This window comes from Berghia stephanieae, chromosome 3, assembly GCF_034508935.2.
Source record: "Berghia stephanieae isolate SIO BIC M18660-M18661 chromosome 3, UCSD_Bste_1.3, whole genome shotgun sequence".
Lineage (NCBI taxonomy): Eukaryota > Metazoa > Mollusca > Gastropoda > Nudibranchia > Aeolidiidae > Berghia > Berghia stephanieae.
Window position 1 is genome coordinate 21,957,339 of NC_088362.1, and position 20,072 is coordinate 21,977,410.

At 35.1% G+C, this 20,072-nt stretch overlaps 1 protein-coding gene across 1 annotated transcript; it reads left to right on the top strand.

Annotated features, from left to right (window-relative positions):
- The first annotated feature begins 2,783 nt into the window (after positions 1-2,783).
- On the top strand, positions 2,784-18,171 carry LOC144967334 (uncharacterized). Its single transcript, XM_078904426.1, has 9 exons — positions 2,784-3,019; positions 4,218-4,282; positions 8,316-8,376; positions 9,323-9,472; positions 11,733-12,292; positions 13,023-13,112; positions 14,346-14,493; positions 15,887-15,988; positions 17,224-18,171. The coding sequence occupies exons 1-9, from the start codon at positions 2,930-2,932 to the stop codon at positions 17,320-17,322; spliced, it is 1,365 nt and encodes a 454-aa protein (XP_078760552.1). The 5' UTR covers positions 2,784-2,929; the 3' UTR covers positions 17,323-18,171.
- Positions 18,172-20,072: the final 1,901 nt, after the last annotated feature.

Here is a 20,072-nt window from a genome sequence, read left to right on the forward strand (position 1 = left end):
AACTATCTAATGGTTTAAGATTTAGGTTCTAACTTCATTGTTTTCCCAAAGTTATTGACTATTTTTTTTTTCACAAATCAATTTTGGGTGGCTCTTTTTTTCCAACCCAAAGACCTTGTTCCAACCATATATAACATTTATAAATGTCATTTTGATCTAATTGATTTTGTTGAATCTAAAATTGAATTCCCTTTCTGTAGAGATTAATGGCCCTCAGTATATATTATTTAAAAAAAAACTCAACCAGCAAAATAAAATAGTTGCTTAAGGATTTTCCCGAGGGAAAAGGAAAATAATAAAAAAAAAAAGAAAAAAAAACAGGAGAAAAACTTGAGTCCAACGAAAATTAGAAAAAGTACGCATTGTATGGCATGCTATTTGAATTTTCATTGAAAGTTACTCTACGAAAAGTTGCCGAATTGAAAAAGCAGAATGCGCAAGCAGTCTCGAGATAAGCGTTGAGACGAACGGCCCTTGGGTATTCGCAAACGAACTGTACGTTATTTTGTCCTGCGGTTGCAAATCCTCAAAGGTATCGTCACCAAATGTTGACGTTATCAGTTGTGACTTGGCTGTGAATAAAAGACCCCAATTAAACGCAATTGCGTTTTGAGTCTAGGCAATCTATTAGCATTGAAAATGTCCAAAGAATGGAGACGAGAAGGTTTATTCCCACTGAGGGCCTTTCATGTCAGTGTTTGGATTTACCTAGTTCTAAATATAGAATAATTCGGAGAGAGCTCGTTCAGCTGTATACATTAGTCCATCAAGAGGTTGACTTGGATACTTCTGAATTTTTCCTTTTTTTCTTTTTCGACTCATCATCATCATGGCTTATCCCTCCGGAACGAGGCCTCCGCAACTGCCAAACCGAAACAAGCTTCTGTCCTACGTCTTCCTTCCACATTCAGCCACTGGCTTATTCATCCGTTCGCTGACATCTTGTGACCATCTTCTTATTGAACTCACTCTTTTACCCTCAATGATACCCTTTATAAATTGTTTTGTAAAGAGTGTCATGTCTCTCGATGTATCAAAAAAAAAAAAACAACAACAAAAAAGAAGCAAATTTTGGTTTCTGTGTCAACTTGATGAAACGTGACTCGATATTTTTGGACTATGTCCAAAAATTACCAAAGGAGACCGGTTTAAACTCATTTTTAAAAATTTTATTAACAGAACTGTACAAATCAGGAACAGTACTAAGCATGAAACGAAAAATGCTGTAAACAGATAAAAAATAATGCTCGGCAAAGAAAAATAACTTCCCGATATATATTTATGATTGAATTTAAATACCCATGGTATACAACGGTTAGCCGAAATAACCCCTCACGTGATATGATATAATAAAACGATGGTTTATATTCGTTTGCTGATAGCGAACAACTTATGACTTTCGAATCGTCCGAAGTGTCATCTAAGTTATGCTTTCTGAATTGAATGATTTGGTGTTTGCATTCGAACATTCAAATACACTTTGCTGCTGATATTTTTCGTCCCCGAATATGTAATCTACAAACAGTAAAGGAGGTGAATTTTTAATTCAGAAAAGTGAGTGGAGCAGGCACTTATGTTGGTAACAACAAGATATGAAGTGAGTAGAAAAGTGCCAGAAGACAATAGAGAATAAAAATTTTTTTCGCGGCGGTGGTGGGGTTTGAACCTGCGACCTTATTGGTACGACAACTCCGCCTGGCAGGTGAGAGCGTGGCTCTACCGTGTGAGCTATCCACGAACACAAAAATATTCGTTTCAAACCCAAAGTCATTTCTAGATCCCTCTCTCACCCACTTCTTGAGATCGCCGATTCGTTCGCCACCATCGCGAAGTAATTTTGACCAGCAGTTAAGCTTACTAGCCAATATTCTCATCACAAACATATAACATAGAAACGATTGAGACATTGAGTATGCTCCGGTGTATGGGGTGAATTTTTAATTCAGAAAAGTGAGTGGAGCAGGCACTTATGTTGGTAACAACAAGATATGAAGTGAGTAGAAAAGTGCCAGAAGACAATAGAGAATAAAAATTTTTTTCGCGGCGGTGGTGGGGTTTGAACCTGCGACCTTATTGGTACGACAACTCCGCCTGGCAGGTGAGAGCGTGGCTCTACCGTGTGAGCTATCCACGAACACAAAAATATTCGTTTCAAACCCAAAGTCATTTCTAGATCCCTCTCTCACCCACTTCTTGAGATCGCCGATTCGTTCGCCACCATCGCGAAGTAATTTTGACCAGCAGTTAAGCTTAATAGCCAATATTCTCATCACAAACATATAACATAGAAACGAAAAATTTTTATTCTCTATTGTCTTCTGGCACTTTTCTACTCACTTCATATCTTGTTGTTACCAACATAAGTGCCTGCTCCACTCACTTTTCTGAATTAAAAATTCACCCCATACACCGGAGCATACTCAATGTCTCAATCGTTTCTATGTTATATGTTTGTGATGAGAATATTGGCTATTAAGCTTAACTGCTGGTCAAAATTACTTCGCGATGGTGGCGAACGAATCGGCGATCTCAAGAAGTGGGTGAGAGAGGGATCTAGAAATGACTTTGGGTTTGAAACGAATATTTTTGTGTTCGTGGATAGCTCACACGGTAGAGCCACGCTCTCACCTGCCAGGCGGAGTTGTCGTACCAATAAGGTCGCAGGTTCAAACCCCACCACCGCCGCGAAAAAAAATTTTATTCTCTATTGTCTTCTGGCACTTTTCTACTCACTTCATATCTTGTTGTAAACAGTAAAGGATAACACAACTCGATCGACTTCCGACTTCCGATTGTTTTCATCTTTCTAATGATTAGAGTCCAGCCGAGTGAAGACACTAATAATACTAACCAAGTCCTAGTCAAGACTAAAACTTAAAAAATCACGAGTTTTTCAGACTTTTGACTCTTTCAAATTTTAAAATGCAAAATGGATAAAATGGCTGCTCTCTTTTCATGTACAAAGTGTCACAAAAGATATCCTTTTGACGAACTCTCACAAGGAGAACAGCTCTGTCGGGTGAGGAGAGAGGTTTCATTTTAATTTTTATGTTGTCTGCTGATTTAATCAATCCGTGATTTAAAAATAGACGAAGAGAATAAAATAGAGATATTGAGAATAGATAGAGATATTTATCTCATAAGAGCGATCCCCGTTAATAAGCAGAGAGCCAATTTACTTTACACTAATTTACACTACACTACACAGCTCACGACATCAGTCACATCGCGTCAGATCTTGTACTTGTTATTGTTATTATTAGTATTAGATTGTTAGAGTTAGATAGATACCTACTGATTTTTATTTTATTATAATTATAATTTATAATTATTGAATTGTGTGGTCATGATGTGTTTCTACTTCTCAACTCTCTACTTTCAAAACAGGCAGTTTTTTATAAGTTAAAGTTAAACAAAAATTCTGAATGATGTGTAATGATGTGAATGTGACTGTTTTAACTTGAAACTGAAACCAATATAATTATAATTATACGACGGAGCTAACAATCAACACACAAAACTGTCTGAATTTTGTTTCTTTTGATTGATTGGTGGAAATATAGCAAAGTCTGAAATTTCAGACCGATTTTTACCCCTAAATTAGCATTGATAAGATTAAGATGGCAAGGGATGAAACAGGATGCCAGTCATTTATCATTACAGAAAATTGGTATAACTTATTATTATAACTGCTGTTCAAATATGTGATACCAATACCAACTTCTACTACTACTTCTAGTACTACAATAACAAACCACAATTTGTAGGTATCTTGAAATTAGGAGTTTTGAGATTTTTGTCTCTACTCAACAACTGTATTCCTTCTTGAACAGAATACAATTTTCTTTAAAAAGGTCATGTCATGTCATGGAAGTGGTTTCAGAATGTTAGGAAAGCTTATATGTGAGAATGACTTCTTTATCTGTAAACAAGGCATTGTCTTATTTTTCAATAAACGAAAGTTTTGAAAAATCTAACACTAAAATCTTTAAGGAAAGCTGAAACATGTAAGTTTTTGAAACTTAAGTAGGCTTATTATGCAAAGTAATTTCACTTGGACATGAAGGCATATGAAATACAAGTTGGCCTAATAAGAGGGACATATCACCAGGGCAACTTCACTCTAGTCAGATTCCAGTCTTTTTCTAAATTTTCAGCGCTAAATAGGGATAATACACTATAACATCTTTTGCTTTTATATATTTTTTTTCTCATAGGAATGCAGAAATAACTTTCCAACTGTAAAGTGTACTTACTGCAGAGCGGAGTTTCAACAGAACAGGTAAATCATGTGACTTTTTTTTCCCTATTCCAAAAATTATCAGAGTTGAATCTTAACTTAAGATGTGGCATAAAGCTTATGCTTTTTAAAATCTCTCGGTTCTGATATGATAGAACTAATTGTGGTATGTTTGTATGATTGTTGTGATACTGGTGCATAATTTTTCACACACTCCTTTCGTGATATCAGGGGGAGGAGGGGAGAATTGTTGCTTTTGTGTTAGTTTTATGATTAAAGTCATAGTGTGAATCTCAAACATTGTTATCTTGTCAGCTTGTTGATATTGGCCATTATACACGGATGCCAAAGCTGACAGGCATGTGTTACATATAAGGTTGGCTATGATATTGTTAATTTGCCAGACTGGGATTAACAACTGCATCAGCCTCTCCTGCCGACCGAATTTGTTTTTTGTTTTTAAAGAATAAATGTTCAAGCAAATTATAGTTGTAGGCACCTGTTCTAATTTCAGCTTCATCGGTTACCACAAGTATATGAAATAAATTTTATGTTCTTCTGTTTCTTCTTCATATAAACGACTGGCTCAGCCAGACCAGAGAGTTTAGAAGCTAACGCTTAGAGAGCTCTCTCTTCCCTCCCGCTCTCCATGACAACAATGCATTTCATTGCGTATCAGCCGAAAAATTGTGTGTCACGAAATAGGCGCGGATCACTGAATGTGTGTTTCGTCTGCTCTTTTTCTTTACTATCGGCTCAGGCTTTATGTGCAAAATCGTACAGATTAGTTTGATTCTCTAGATCAGGTTACGATAACTTTGTAAGATTCTAAAATAAATTACTTATAATAATAATGATGTGTGTGTGTGAGACACACACACACACACACACACACACACACAGAGAGAGAGAGAGAGAGAGAGAGAGAGAGAGAGAGAGAGAGAGAGAGAGAGAGAGAGAGAGAGAGAAGGCGGGTGGGAGGGGTGAGGGGGGGGGGGATAAACTTTGACAAAAAATAAATTTAACTCAACTTTACAGCGAAAATCATGATTTATTTTAAACAAACTTAATAGAAACAAACGACCTTTGTATTTTCAACAAAGCCATAACTCTCTCTCTCTCCTCTCCTCTCTCTCTCTCTCTCTCTCCTCTCTTCTCTCTCTCTCTCTTCTCTCTCTCTCTTCGCTCTTCTCTCTCTCTCTCCTCTTCTCTCTCTCTCTCTCTTCTCTCTCTCTTCCTCTTCTCTCTCTCTCTCTCTCCTCTCTCTCTCTCTCTCTCTCCTCTCTCTCTCTCCTCCTCCTCTTTCTTCTCTCTCTCTCTCTTTCTCTCTCTCCTCTCTCTCTCTCTCTCTCTTTTCTTCTCTCTTTCTCTCTCTCCTGTGTGTGTGTGTGTGTAAGTATGTGTTTAATTAACACACGTATAGTTCAAATTAATATGTACAATGAAAAAATAGTATGCATGACTAAGATGACGTCAAGTTGCGTTGCATAGATTAATGACCACAAGTACAATTAAACATAATGAAGGAGAGAAATACAAAATACATGTACTCTCGTGTAAGTATTGTAGAATCTAATCTAAAACACATTTTATAAACTGAAAAATGGCTCAGTAAAATCACAAAGGGGGACAATGCTGCATCAACACCGATGATTGACAGTGACAGACCAGAATTGATAACCTCGGTATACATCCATTGTCTCCTGAGACAGACGGAAGCCAACAACAACAGGCATACCGGTAAGAAAACAAATCAGCGACATATCAAATCTACACGACATGGCTAAATGTGGTAGCCTTCCTATTTCTATGGGTGGGCTGTTTTTCTGACTGTCTGATTCATTAACTGGCATTAGTGAACAAATTAGCTACATAAAAAAGTAAATCACACTTTCCATTTTTGCAACCAAGGCCCATGTGGGGTGGAATGCTTACCACAAGCCGTCTAATGATCCTATTTCTCAGACCAGTAATGTGCAGTGTGGGAGTAATGGCGTCTCTGAATTCCTTTTCCATAATTTCTATGATACAGAGAAGTTCTGAACTTGGTGCACAGAGACCGCCATGGTTACAACCCTGAAGGTTCTTTGCATGCAGGAATACTTGACTCTCTTTGCCAGGGTCCTTGTCACCTTTCAATAAATCTTGACAGTCTGTACACACATGGGGCATTAATTTGACTGCAACATACCCAGATATGCAAGTTGTTACATTCTGTTCATTTGGTATTAGGGATTGCATAGTTGATGGCAACATCAGCTGTCTAATTTCCTGTGGAACATCTTGTTGAAGGCGTGTCTTGACTGCCACTGAAACAGGAAGCATCAAAAGGTTCTTCACATAAAACATTTCGTCTGTACAGTGCATCAGCTGACTTGTCATCCAAATCAGCACGCCTGCAGTTGATGACCCAATGCCTGGACCTGTAAAAAATAACTAACGCAGTTCAATATTGGATCTAGATCTATTATTAGTAATTAATTGAGAGCTAGGTCTGATTAAGAGTTAATTTTATACATAAAAGCACATACTAATTGGCCGAGAGAGACTAGATGTATGCTTCTCTTTAGATAAACTTCTAAAAAACTAAGCTCACTTCATTGAGAGTACTACTGTACTAGAATCTAGACATAGGCATCACAAGTCTAGTCAATGTACATCCTATCTAGTCATCCCTCTAAAGCTCTTTGAGCATATTTATTGGATATTGCGCTATATAAAAGCTCAATTATTTTAAGCATAAATCCACTGGCACAACATATATGGCTAAAATTCAATGCCGTGTAGCTACACCGTCGCCCCCTACCCTTTACTGTGTTTTAAATCAACCACATCTGCTATTATGGAAAAGGAGAAGAAGAAGATGAAGAAGAAGAAGATAATGGCTAGCCTCACCCCCAACAGAGCCACCTTTAAGGGTCACAGTCACGGTGCAGTAGATTAGAACTGGATCAGAAATCTAATGTTCATTTTCTCTTGTAACACAATCTAGACGTGTTAATATAGAAATATAGTTATTTGTTAAGGTTAATAGATTAAAGTTTAATTTTCTCACCTTTCAGGATCCTTTGGGAAACGGAAGAAACCTAAATCTGGTCTCTTGTGTCGAGAATTTGAACAATTGATACCGGAACACCACTGGCATTTGTTATGTGTTGTCGGCGTCGGCGCCATCTTAGCTCATTGTTGTACGCGCTTATTTCCACGATCAGCTGTTGACCCAGATACGGGCTTTTTGGCTAGAGAGAGCTCTCGAAGCGTTAGCTATACAATCTCTCTGGCCAGACTGAGCATTACTGTTAATGCCGCATATCCAATAAAAAAAATTTTCATTTTAAATTAAAAAAAAAAAAAAAGAAAATGTTACCTTCCTGTTAGTCTGGTAGTGGTAGTACTTCTTTAAAGGTCTCAGTATTGCTCAGAAGCTTTACAGTAACAGGGAAGTTGTTGCATAAGAGGAACATATTTTAAAAAATAAAAATGAATAAAAAGACTATCAGCTTGAGATGGAGGAATTCGCAATTTGATTTGCAGCCTTTGCAAAAACACTGCTAATCATGAATAAATCAGTTCACAATGCATGCTCACGGAAAAAAGGAAATGGTAGGCAGAAAAAAAAATATGAAATAATAATATATATTATTGTTGTCACCAGATTTCCTCAATTCAATTCAGACATCTTAATTGTTTTTGGTCTGATTACTTTTATATATTTAAAGAAAGTAGAGTTACATTTGAATGGCATTTGTTATTGAATAATTAATGAATTGATTTTTATTATTCAAAGAGTTAAAATTTTGCTTCAGAAAAAAAATAAATTAAGATGTTGGCCTAATGAATAGTCCCTTCTAAACACGAGGGACTAAGCTAGCTGCTGATCTGTCCACCTAGCGTTTAAATCAATAGATGGGTCTTTTTAGATCTGTCAACAATAAAAGTGGCTTAGATTTGAAGTTACACATTATGTCCACACTTGTTTTCACTTAGCAGGACATAACCATGTTAACATGGTAGTCACCTGTTGTTTTAGACAAGTGACTCACTTTACTTTGCTTTAATGTTTTTTCCATTTCAGTAAAGGGGGCACTATTTCAATCTGCGAAAAGTGTGTCCAGAATGTGAAAAGCTATGGAAAGGTATAACTTATTGATTTGTTTGTCCTGAAGAAAATAAAATCCTCCCAAACTTAAGAGTTGTAATGTTAAGAGTTTTGTTAAGCATGAAATTATTCCAATTGTGTGGATTTTCATAATTTGCCCACAAATTTTTTCATTTAATCTATTTTTCAAAGCCCGCTACCATTAGATTTAATAAGATTTAAAACTAAATAAATAACAAATATAAATAAATCAATGAGTAAATCAATTATAAAATTTCCTTAATCATCTTGAAAGGATCTTTCTTTCTTTGATGTCTATCCCGAGAAAAGACTGAGATAACCCCTGTGTCATCCGTAGAGCATTGCTGCATAGTGTGCATTATGGGCTTAGTTTCTTGCTCAAGGAAAATATATAGAGATGCTGTCAAAGGGGCTCTATTCCGAGTCCCTGGGTGTAAGTACAATGGATTACCTGGGCCATGATCTTAAAAAAGAAATGGAGAACCATAGCATGTCTCAAACTGTTCGACTACATTAAAATTAACTTTTGATGTCAACAATTGAAAACTTTTTATTCCCGTTATTATGCCACTAGAATCAACTTTCTTTCAAAGTATTAATATTAATTAATATTATCCATATTAAATTAACATCCAAAATTGACCCTCCCCCCCCCCTACCAAAACTGTAAATTTTTTTTTTTTAAATCTGCATTGTATTGCTGAGACTACCAAATTTTGCAATGACAACATACCCACAAAAATAAAAAAATAAAAAATGAACACTGATACAGCTTTGCCTCATGTTATTTTCTTATTCTTTTAAAAAATTTTTTTGACGATTTCCCTTGGGAATGAATTTGGTATTTATTTTTTATTACGATATAATTGCAGTCGTCGTCCCTCATTTGTCACTTGGTAGCCCTGTCTGATAAGGATTATTTAAACTCCTACTGATCTATTATTTTTCGGTTTATTTTTCAGCCAACTGCATGTGAATACTGCAGTACTTTGGCTGCCTTTATAGGTAAACGATGCCAGCGTTGTGTTAATTCCGAGAAGAAATGGGGTCGCCCCCAGGTCTGTGAACAATGCAAGCTTAAGTGTGCCTTTGATCGTCCTGAGAGCCGTAAGGTATGATTGATCATTAAAGTTTATCTTAATGATGTGGTGGTTGTAGCAGTACTGGTGATAGTGATTTTGCAGTAGAAGTAGTGATGATGATAATGATGATGTGTCTGTGGTTGTCATAGTGGTGGTGATAATGATCATGTGGTGGTGGTGGTTGTAGTCGTGGTGGTCGTGATGATGATGATAATGATGTGGTAGTGCAGTTATTAATAATAAATTGCATTTGAATAGTGCCTTACACTGATTTCATCACGCTGTAGGCGCCTTTCATTCTTAAAATAAATAAAGAAATACAATGAAAAACAAAGCATACCAATTTCAATTACTTACATAACAATAGACATTACATTTTAAACACATGATAGGAAAAACTTCATTCTCAAAATGAAATCATGAGGCAAAAAGTTGAGATTTCAATTTTGATGTTGTTGTTAGTGAAGATGATGTGGTGGTTGTTGTGATGGTGGTAATGATTTGGTGGTGGTTGTTGTAGTGGTAGCAGTGAAGATGATGCTGTGACTGTGATGGAGCTGAGGGGCTGGTGGGGGCTTGGCTTTCCTCAGACCCATAAGTCCTCACCAGAATTTGACTGAAGTTACCTGTAGGGTAGAGTCGGGGAACTTCGCCACCCTGCGGTCGCTCCACTTCTTTCGCTTATTTCAGTCTCAAGATGTCAATTTTCTTAAAATAGAAACTGGTCATCAAGACAATCAGCCAATCAGTGATGAGATTTTATTAAACTTGTTCCAGTATTTCAATTCGTAATACTTTATTTTCGCATTTAAAAGTTGTTATGCTCGTCGGGGAAATTCGCCATAGTTCGGGGAAATTCGCCACCACTGTCGGGGAAATTCGCCGCTCGATTTTAACACTTTTTTATCGTGAATTTTATGTACTTTTTAGATATTATTTTGTTTTCTCATGTTTATATTTGATTTAATTTGTAGTAATTACTATATTTTATTTATTTACAATGACAAAAAACTAAAAATATTCAATGACCAACGGCAAGTTTTATAAATGACGATATGATACTATGATAGAAGGCGAAAACATGACAAAATATCTTTTCTTGTGTTTTGCTGAACCATCCTATCCTATTTTTCTCTTAATCTTTTGCTTCCATTTTGGGTTTTCTTTGAAGTTCTCACCATTTATTCTACAAATATATAAAAAACTGCTTCATTATAGTGAAAAGTTCATTAAGTCCAGTTAAATTACTAATAATCATTACTATCTCATTATGTAAATTTTATGCACTATGAACGCTACCCAGACACTGCATCACCAATCTATTAAATAATTATCGGTCAAAATATCATCAATGCCCCCTTTAAACATTTAATTAATAATATTTCGACAAAACAGAGCGACAAATGTCCCCAATTAGAACGGCGAATTTCCCCGATACTAGTGGCGAATTTCCCCGAAAGCAGTGATATCATTGGGACCCTCAATTAAAAAATAAACGAATATTTTTAACTATTGCAAATGATGGGAACATCAAAACTAATGTTTAAATCATACAATATCAAAATAACAGGTTGTAGAGTAAGGATCTAAGCTGAAAAAACGCTTAAAATGACAACGAGTGAAAGTAGGAATTTGGAATGGCGGGTGTTGGATTTCGGACGAATCAGGCGCACAGAACGACAGACACGCTATGACGTTAAATGACACGATTGTGTCATGATATTAATGTACTAAATGCTGATTGGTAGATTAAAAACAATAGATGAAAAGAGCATCAAAGTGATGATGTGACACTTGGACTCGTCCAATAATAGGTAAGATGGGTTATTTGCATTTAAAGAGAGGGGTGTGAGAAGTGGCGAATTTCCCCGACGGCGAATTTCCCCGACTCTACCCTAACACAGAAGCTGTGGATGTTTTGGGTTTCCCCTTTGTCCACAAAACAAGATGAAACAGGAAAGACAAATGAAAGATGAGAGGATTGTGTTGTTTAGGCGAACAAGCAAAACAATAATGGAACATGAAATAGACTTGTTCCTTAGCAAGGAAGAGTGAATTAGAACAGAATTAAATTTTTTTTAAGTCTTTACGGTTAGCGATTAATTTTTAAAAATGTGTTGAGCATAAAATGAAGTTAAATAAAAACATTAATGAGATGAAATTGAATAGGATTTTACAAGGTATTATTTATAGTAGTAGTATTATTGTGGTTTTTGGTTTAAAATTTTTATTTATATTTTTGTTTTTTTTGTTTTGTCATTAAGTCTTTACATTGTTTTCCTCAATTAAGCTTGACGGCAAATTGATGTGTTGGCTCTGTGATCAGGCATACAAAAGGGTTTTGGCAAAGACACGAACAGATCTTCTTCGAAAGTCTACAAAATCATCATCATTTGCCAACTCGCCCAACAAATCAAAATCAAACACACCAAGTAAGTCTAATACTCCGACACTGACCTCTACCACATCCAACACTTCCGGTGTGGCTCAACTTGCATCATCAGAGTCCTTTGAAGGTATGACTGTATTGGAAAGACTCACCAAATTGGCGACTATGGGAGAAAAGACTGATAGTGACACTCCAACGGGAGGAAATTTTGACAGTCAAAACGAGGAAGAAGAAAACAGAATACTGGAGAAAAATAATGTCAAAACAGTATTAGAGTCTCAGAGCGAAAATGAGGACAGCAAGGATGGAAAGGAAAAATCTAGGTCGAGTCGTCATCATCATCATCATCATCACCGCCATCATCATCATAAAGGACATCATCACAAAGGTCATCATCACAAGCACCATCATAAGTCGAAATCACAGGAAAAGGAAAAAGCTGAAAAGAGACATCATGCTGGGTAAGTGTCTACTTTTATGATTGTAAAGAAAACTCATTTATATACTGAAGTTCTAATTGATTTACACACGTGCCTCTTATTGAGATATAAACAGGCGTACAGATTTTTATTTTTTTAGACTGAAATGAAATGAAAAATGGTAGAAAATGTTATCAACCATCTGAAATTCTAATATCTAAATTTAAAAAAAAATTAAATAAAGGAAATAAAGAAAATCTGTATCCTGTAAAATTTTGTTTGAATCATCAGTTGATTATTTCCAAGTTGGAACTATAACACTTTTGTTCTAAAGCATTTTATTGCATTTATTTGTCCCTGTATTATTTTTTCCAAAACATATAATGAATTTGGCAACATTTTAGTCAGAAGAATTAAGGTGTATTTTGTTCACTCCATAAGTACAGTAGGTATGGATGAATGAAAAAAGATATGATTTTTGAAAATGATGTAAATAAAAAAATATTAAACCATCTGTGATTACTTTGTAAAGCAGATAAAGCATCTACTGAACAACTCTAAAGCAATACAATAGTATGGGATATGAAATTCTATTACTATTAATGTACTATGGAGTATTTCGCCTGAATGCCTGTTACACCTTTATACATATTTTTCTTGCTTCACGACCACCAGGCACTTGGGCGGAAACCAATGTGTAATGACAACATTTTGATGGATATTCTTTTTTGTTGTTGTTTATAGTATCGTTTGATATATTTCTTTTTAATAGTGACGATGAAGAAACTGAGGAAACAAAAAAGTTGAAGGCAGATAAAAATTCAGCCAATGGAGTTAATGCCACAGTTTCCACACCCAAAAGGTAGATTTATTATGCATATATCTTGAAAGAAAATGATTGATAAATAGCCATTTTGGTTTGTTTTGTTTTTTAAATTTTTCAAATGGGTTAATGATTTTTTTTTCTCACATTTTCCTCCTTATTAAATGGGTGTAACTTTTAACAAGTGTATCAGTGGTAATGTTAATTAGTTTTTATTTGCTGTGACATGAAAGCTATAATCTGTTTGAAATTTTTCGACAGGTTGGTTAACGATTTCACCCTTTTGTTGACCATCTCACAGAATGTGGTCCAAATACATCTTGATTTCAATACCATAATAAATATATTCTGTCTTTTTGTTTTGTTTTTTGATTAAAGCCAGTATTTTGAATTTTTGTTAATTTGAATTTAAATTGGTATGCTTGGTTCCATCCTCTCATGCTATTATAAAGTTTTTGGGAATATTCCTACAAAGATAATGGATAGAAAGAAAGACTTAATAAATCATAGACTCAATTTATAATTAATGCCCATATGCATGCCATCGGTCTGCGTGGGGTTCCTGACCTCCCATAGTGGGCAGGGAGATACTTACTGTGTCTTTTATCCCCCTATGTCTGTTTTCCAACTTGCTTTCTGTCTTTGTCTTGGAATAAGATTACTTGGTTTTGTCCTGGTCCTGGCCGGATACCCTGGCTGAGAGGGAAACAGTCAAATGTATTGTTAGTTTTGGGAGATAATATTTTTTCCTTGTAAATCATCTGTTATGCACTGTTATTTTGTTTTATTATTAACATATGGTTTGTAAACATTTGAGTGTATTCCTGTTAGTGGGGACTTGTGCTGTTGTCTGGGTGACACTTTTAGGTGATTTCAAACTTAAGTACACTGATAGTGTGCTCTTAGAACCTAAATCTGTTCCCTTTTTGAACCATTTCCCTTTGTCTTACTTTTTCCTCATGTCCTTTTAATTATACCTCTAGAATTGTCTGCCTTTTTACTGGCGCTGATATGACCTAAATGTTTTTGCAAGCAGCGTAAAACCTTTAAAAACATAAAAACATAAACATGCCTTCGGTATCAGAAAAGCATCACTAAAATTAAAATTAAAATGAAATAAGCATCAACAACAGTAAGCAGTACTCAGCAGGTTGAGTCAGACAGTATATGTAAAGAGGGAAGTTTTTTTTTTTTCTAAATATGGCCGTTTAACAGAATTTGATGATTTTTTTTACAATCCAGTTATGATTTTCTCCCCTTTGATGTTCACAGCACTGGCAGCAATGTGTCTGAAACTGGCGTGGAGACAATTAGTATGTCAGAAAATATGATACTCATCACTCAGTTACGAGAGCAAATAGAGAGCCTGAAGAAACAGCTGACAGGCAAGGACCAACAGTTGCTGGAGAAGGATAAAAAGGTAGATGAGCAATTATTGCACTGTCAGTTTTTGTCGTTTTTTGTTGGGTTTTTTTCTTTCTCTCAGTACATTCTAGATTCACTGGCAATGATTAAACAGCTGTTGAAATGAAAAAGTTGATAATCAATTGCACCAGACATACCAAATCTCTGGAGATAGTTATAGATTGAAAATTCAGAATACAGCCACATTTTTTAGAAGAAAGAAACTAATGCATGCATGACAATAGTATTGGACAAACCCATCATTTTTTAACCTTATGAATTTGGTTTTGGGCCAAAGTGTTTTTGTGCGTACGGATGTCCTGTTTTTGGTCTCTGAAATGTTGGGTCTTAATGTCACTTCTCCATCCATCACTACAGCATCATCATTTTTACTACTAAATATATAACGCAAAATCCACATAGCTTGCTCAAAGCGCTTTTCAAAGGATCCCTGACCAACCTCAACACGTAACATGAAGGACGAGACATGACACTTGCTCGGCGAGACAATGCCGTTAACAGCCAGGTATTCATTTTACACCCGAGTACTGTGAGAGAATGTGAGTAAAGAGCCTTTTCCAAGGACAACTGTGTTGCTCAGAGTGGGACTTGAACCCAGGACCCCCTGATCTGAAGGCGAGTGTCATGACACTAGATCACATAGCCACACTACTTGATACTCCGAACCCAGTGAAAATTTGCAGGCAACTGCAGGCTTGCCAACCAGTATGATTTCTCATATTTTAATACGCTTTGAGGTCCAAAATATGATAGTATGGGAATGTTGATTAAAATAATATGATAAATTCAAAAAGTCAACAGTTTGTAAGAAAAAAGGGAATAAATGATAAAAGTGGAAAAGTTGAAGGTCATTAAAATATCGTCACCATCTACATGAGAACCTGAGTAGCCAGACAGATGATCTTCCTTGGAGTTGCAGGATTTTCCTTCGCTCTACAGTCTACAAGCTTGATAAGATTCCATAAATTCAATGAATGTTAAATTTGAAATTTTGGATGGTTGCACATGTTGAAAATATGATTTTCTTTGGAAAAAATATGAGAAATTGAGCTTAAATATTGGGAAAAATGTGATAATTTTTTTCAAATGGTTGAGTTTGGTTGGCTGGTTTGCAAAAGTAAATAATTATCCAACTCTACTCAAAACTAAAATTAATTTTTTAACTCTGGCACAGCAATATTTCTGGTTGTGACCTCTATTCAATAGCTCCCAACAAGTATTTGATGTATGAATATTTACCCTTTTGTTTGTGTTCGAATTCCTAGTTTTATGCTTTTGAAATAAAATCAAACAAGAGTATTATTTTACTTTAAATGTGGTGCTTTATAATGCACTTATCTTTGATATCTTCCTATTGTTACAATTTATTCTTCATGTTCTAAAACCAGATAACGGAACTTAAGGCTTCCATGTATGAGAGTGATAAAGAATTTCGTGCCAGGATTAAATCGATGCAAACAACACACAGCGCACTAGTGGAAAATATGCAGGTCAGTATGCTTTAAAAGCTAAGAAAGTGATCTGGGTAAATTAATCTCATTTTTCTCTTGAATTGTTCACTGCTCATTGAAAAAATAAAATTCATCTGTCCTTTCTGCCTTTTTGTTCATCTTATAGTCGTCAACTTTGCACATTACACACTCACACACACATTTATACAGAGAGAGATAGAGAGAGTGTTTATGTGTGTTTTGAATTGACTGACTGACTCATGGTCTATTGCATCTGTATATTAACTTCAAGATATGGGGTACCTAACGCAATTGCCACAATGCTAGATATTGCTTGTTTTGTTTTGTTTTTAGGTGTTTAACGGCACTTTCCACACTATTTAGGTCATTTAAGCTCCCAGATATTGCCTAATTTGCTTGACACCTAACACTTGCCTAAAAAGAATTAAGGAGGCCATGCATCTGAATAGTCAAACTACAAATGGACACAACCCCAGAAATTGATTTGCATAAAGGTCTCCTTATATTAACACATAAATCCCCTTAGGGTCTCCCTAATGCCAGCTGACTTACAATGCCATTCAATATGGCATCAACACATTTTGGATCTCGGGTCCTGCAATATATACCAATGGGAAACAGCTTATTTTATATATTAAGCAAAGCTCAGGTAGAGAATTGAAAATCGGAATAAAGTTGTATAATATGAGACTTGTAGGCATCCGATAACACCACACGTTCAGCTCATGGTGGCCTGAAATGGATAGCTGATTTCCTTCTCCTTTTGATATTGTTATTCATTTTATTATTGATAGTAAAAGGTCGCATTTTGTCAAAAATCCAAACAAAAATACGAGGATAAGGGCTTTATCTGATATAAATACCACTTTCCCATTACAGATGAAGTAGAAAACAGTTAAAATGTGTATTATTTATTATTAAACAGTTTAGATGGATTATATCTTAGTGGGAAATAAAATTTTCTATCAAACAATTGTTTTAGGGATTTTCAACCCATTAAAAACACACACATTGAATATATACATTGGATGGGCCAATTTGAGTAAGAAAGAGAACACAATATGACTTCTTATCTATATGCCCTATAGGGAGGGATGGGAGAATATGAAAAGAGTTACATGTTGGTTGTTGTTTACCCGAGTTTCCATAGATGCCTTTCGTGTATTGATTAAGAAATGGATGCTTTTTTATTTTTTTTTTCCAATATGGAGACAATATTTTTATCATCTCTCGTTTTTTTTTTATCCCAACAGATCAAGATTCGTGAATTAACAAGGCAAGTCTCGTCCTTGTCAAAAAGTGGAAAAAAAACGTCAATTGACAGCTCCAGCTCTGCATCAGTAGGATTATGAGAATGCTCTTCATAGGCTGATTTTACTATTTGCGTTGTAAATAGTTTTTCAAGATTTTGTACACTATATTCTTGTATGTTTTGAAAGGCAGACATTTTCTTGTAGTGTTGAGCTGAAATGAAATTTTGACAAAATGTGGATTTGTAATTTCATTTAATGATACCAAATTTTTTTTTTTTTGGTATCATCTACGGGAGGTCTGGGTGAGGTCTTTGACCTTCCAAGGTGGGCTGAGAGGTCACTATTCTATGTCTTCTATCCCTTTTTATCTGTTTGCCCTTTCCACATTGCTTTCGTCTTTGTTCTGGATTGGCATTGCTTTGTTTTTTTTTTCCTGGTCTTGGAATGGATCCTTAGCTGAGAGGAAGGCAGTTGAGTGTATTGTTCATTCTTTTTTAGATATGATATTTTTGCTTGTAAATCATCTCTCTATTATGTGCTATTTTTGTTTTTATTTTTAAATCTATACTTTATTGACACTTGAGTGCATCCTTCATAGTGCGATCATTTGCTTGTGTTGGGACTGAGTTTTAAAATGTTGATAATTTTTGCTCATATTTTCAAGCATTAAAAAAAAAAAATCGAATTTTGAGATGGTCATTACCAAAAATCTGAAAATTCCACTTCCTATGAAAATACTTCTTCCACATAGAAATAGAGTGATTTTAGTTTGAACTGTAACCAATTTAATTTATTGATCAAAAAATGGTGAAACTTTATCTTTGATCTTATTGTACATTGGAGCCAAAAGCATCAACATTTTAGCATTTTTTATAACACATTACAGATCAAGGTACTCCTTGTTTAAAAATAAGTTAATGTGTAAGGAATAAATATAACAAAATAAAATAATTGGAAAAGAAAATGTTTATGTATAAGCTATTTAATAGGGCTTCTTAACCCCCACACCAACATAAAGCCATTTCTGGGTGACCTGTCAACCCATACATAAGAATGGCAATAATTTAGTCTCTAAGTGATAATCATATATAGACTATGATTTACACTCCTTAGTATTCAAGTTTTATGATCGTGCTTATCCTCCAGCAAAGAAATTTTACAATGATTTCCCCACTAAATAATGAGCTATGCTTGTCCGAATGGTGTCATAAATCGTGTGTTTTGATTTTAGTAAAAATCGACTTATTTATTAAAGAATTTAATGTGAAAAAAATTACTTTGATTTTTAATCGTTTTAAAAGTTAACAACAGATAACTCCAAATGTTTTAATTTGGTTTAACATTTTCCTAACAGAAAAATAAAGCTAATCCATACGTGTCAGGTTTTTAATAGAAAGTTACTAAGGCGGCTATGTGATCTTGTGGTATAATACTAGCCTTCGGATCGGAACTAGGCACAAAACAAATTTTTAAATTATTATTATTATTATTATTATTATTATTATTATCCTGACCTCCCATAGCGGGCAGGGAGGTACATACTGTGTCTTCTATCCCCATATATCTATTTTCCAACATGCTTTCTGTCTTTGTCTTGGAATGAGATTGCTTGGTTTTTTTCCTGGCCCTGGTCAGAGTCCTGGCTGGGAGGGAAACAGTCAAATGCATAGTTATTGTTTTGGGAGGTGATATTTTTTTCCTTGTAAATCATCTCTCGGTTATGCATTGTATTATGTTTAGTTTACATATTATATTATATGATTTGTAAGCATTTGAGTGTGTTCCTCTTAGTTCGGGCCTGTGCTTGTGTCTGGATGAGACTTTTGGGTGATCTCAAACTAAGTACTTTGACGGTGTGCTCTTGGAATCTACACCTGTTCCCTATTTGAACCAATTCCCCTTTGTCTCACCTTTTCTTTTGTGCTTTAATTGTAATTCTAGAACTTTTTACTATCCCATTTTCTTCCTTTTTACTGGCGCTTATATGACCTTAATGTGTTGCAAGCGCCGTAAAACCCTTAAAAACAAAACAAAAACAATTATTAATATTATTATTATTATTATTATTATTATTATTATTATTATTATTATTATTATTATTATTATTATTATTATTATAGGAAGGTCCTGGGTTCGAGTTCTGCTCTGAGCAGCACATAGTTGAGTCCTTGGAATTGACTCTTTACTTAGATTCTCTCACCGTAGCGCGTGTAAAATGAATAACTGCCAGGTCACAGCATTGTCTATATCACAAATGATTATAATATTGCCTTATGGGGGATCATGTCTCGTCCTATATTAAGTGTTGCTGTTTGCCGGGGACGTTTTGTAAAGTGCTTTGAGCATGTTAAGTGGATATTTCGCTATATAAACACTCATGTTTTTAATGAGTAAACAGGATGGTGATACACTTGAGTACGGTTTTCCCAAACTCATCCAAATATCCCAAATTTTTTCCTTATTATTCTCCATTATCTTTCCATTCCTTCCTTAAACTTCCTTTTTACGTCGAACACGGTTTCCTCGAATTAATTTCACCCAGCAACGTAAAAGGCATATAGTTAATGACACTTTATTTTTATGCACCTGTTGATTTCGATTAATGATGATTTACTATGACAATAACAGCTATATATTGTGTTTATCTACAGCCAAAGCAGAACATTGCAAGTCTGTATATACAGTATGATACACATACATACACACACAAAACCACACCATGTGTGGGGTCCTTTAACCTTTCATTGTGTATCTTCTCTCCCTATATATGTTCTCGTTTTCACATTACTCTCATCTTTGTTCTGGATTGACATGTATCTCAGGGTATTTTCCTGGTCCTGGCAGGGACT

Bases quoted from the DNA above. Each gene is read 5' to 3' on its own strand.
- LOC144967334 (XM_078904426.1), top strand. From the start codon at position 2,930: ATGGATAAAATGGCTGCTCTCTTTTCATGTACAAAGTGTCACAAAAGA. The intron at 3,020-4,217 runs GTGAGGAGAGAG...TTTTTCTCATAG, and splicing joins AAGGAGAACAGCTCTGTCGG to GAATGCAGAAATAACTTTCC. The intron at 9,473-11,732 runs GTATGATTGATC...TCCTCAATTAAG, and splicing joins ATCGTCCTGAGAGCCGTAAG to CTTGACGGCAAATTGATGTG.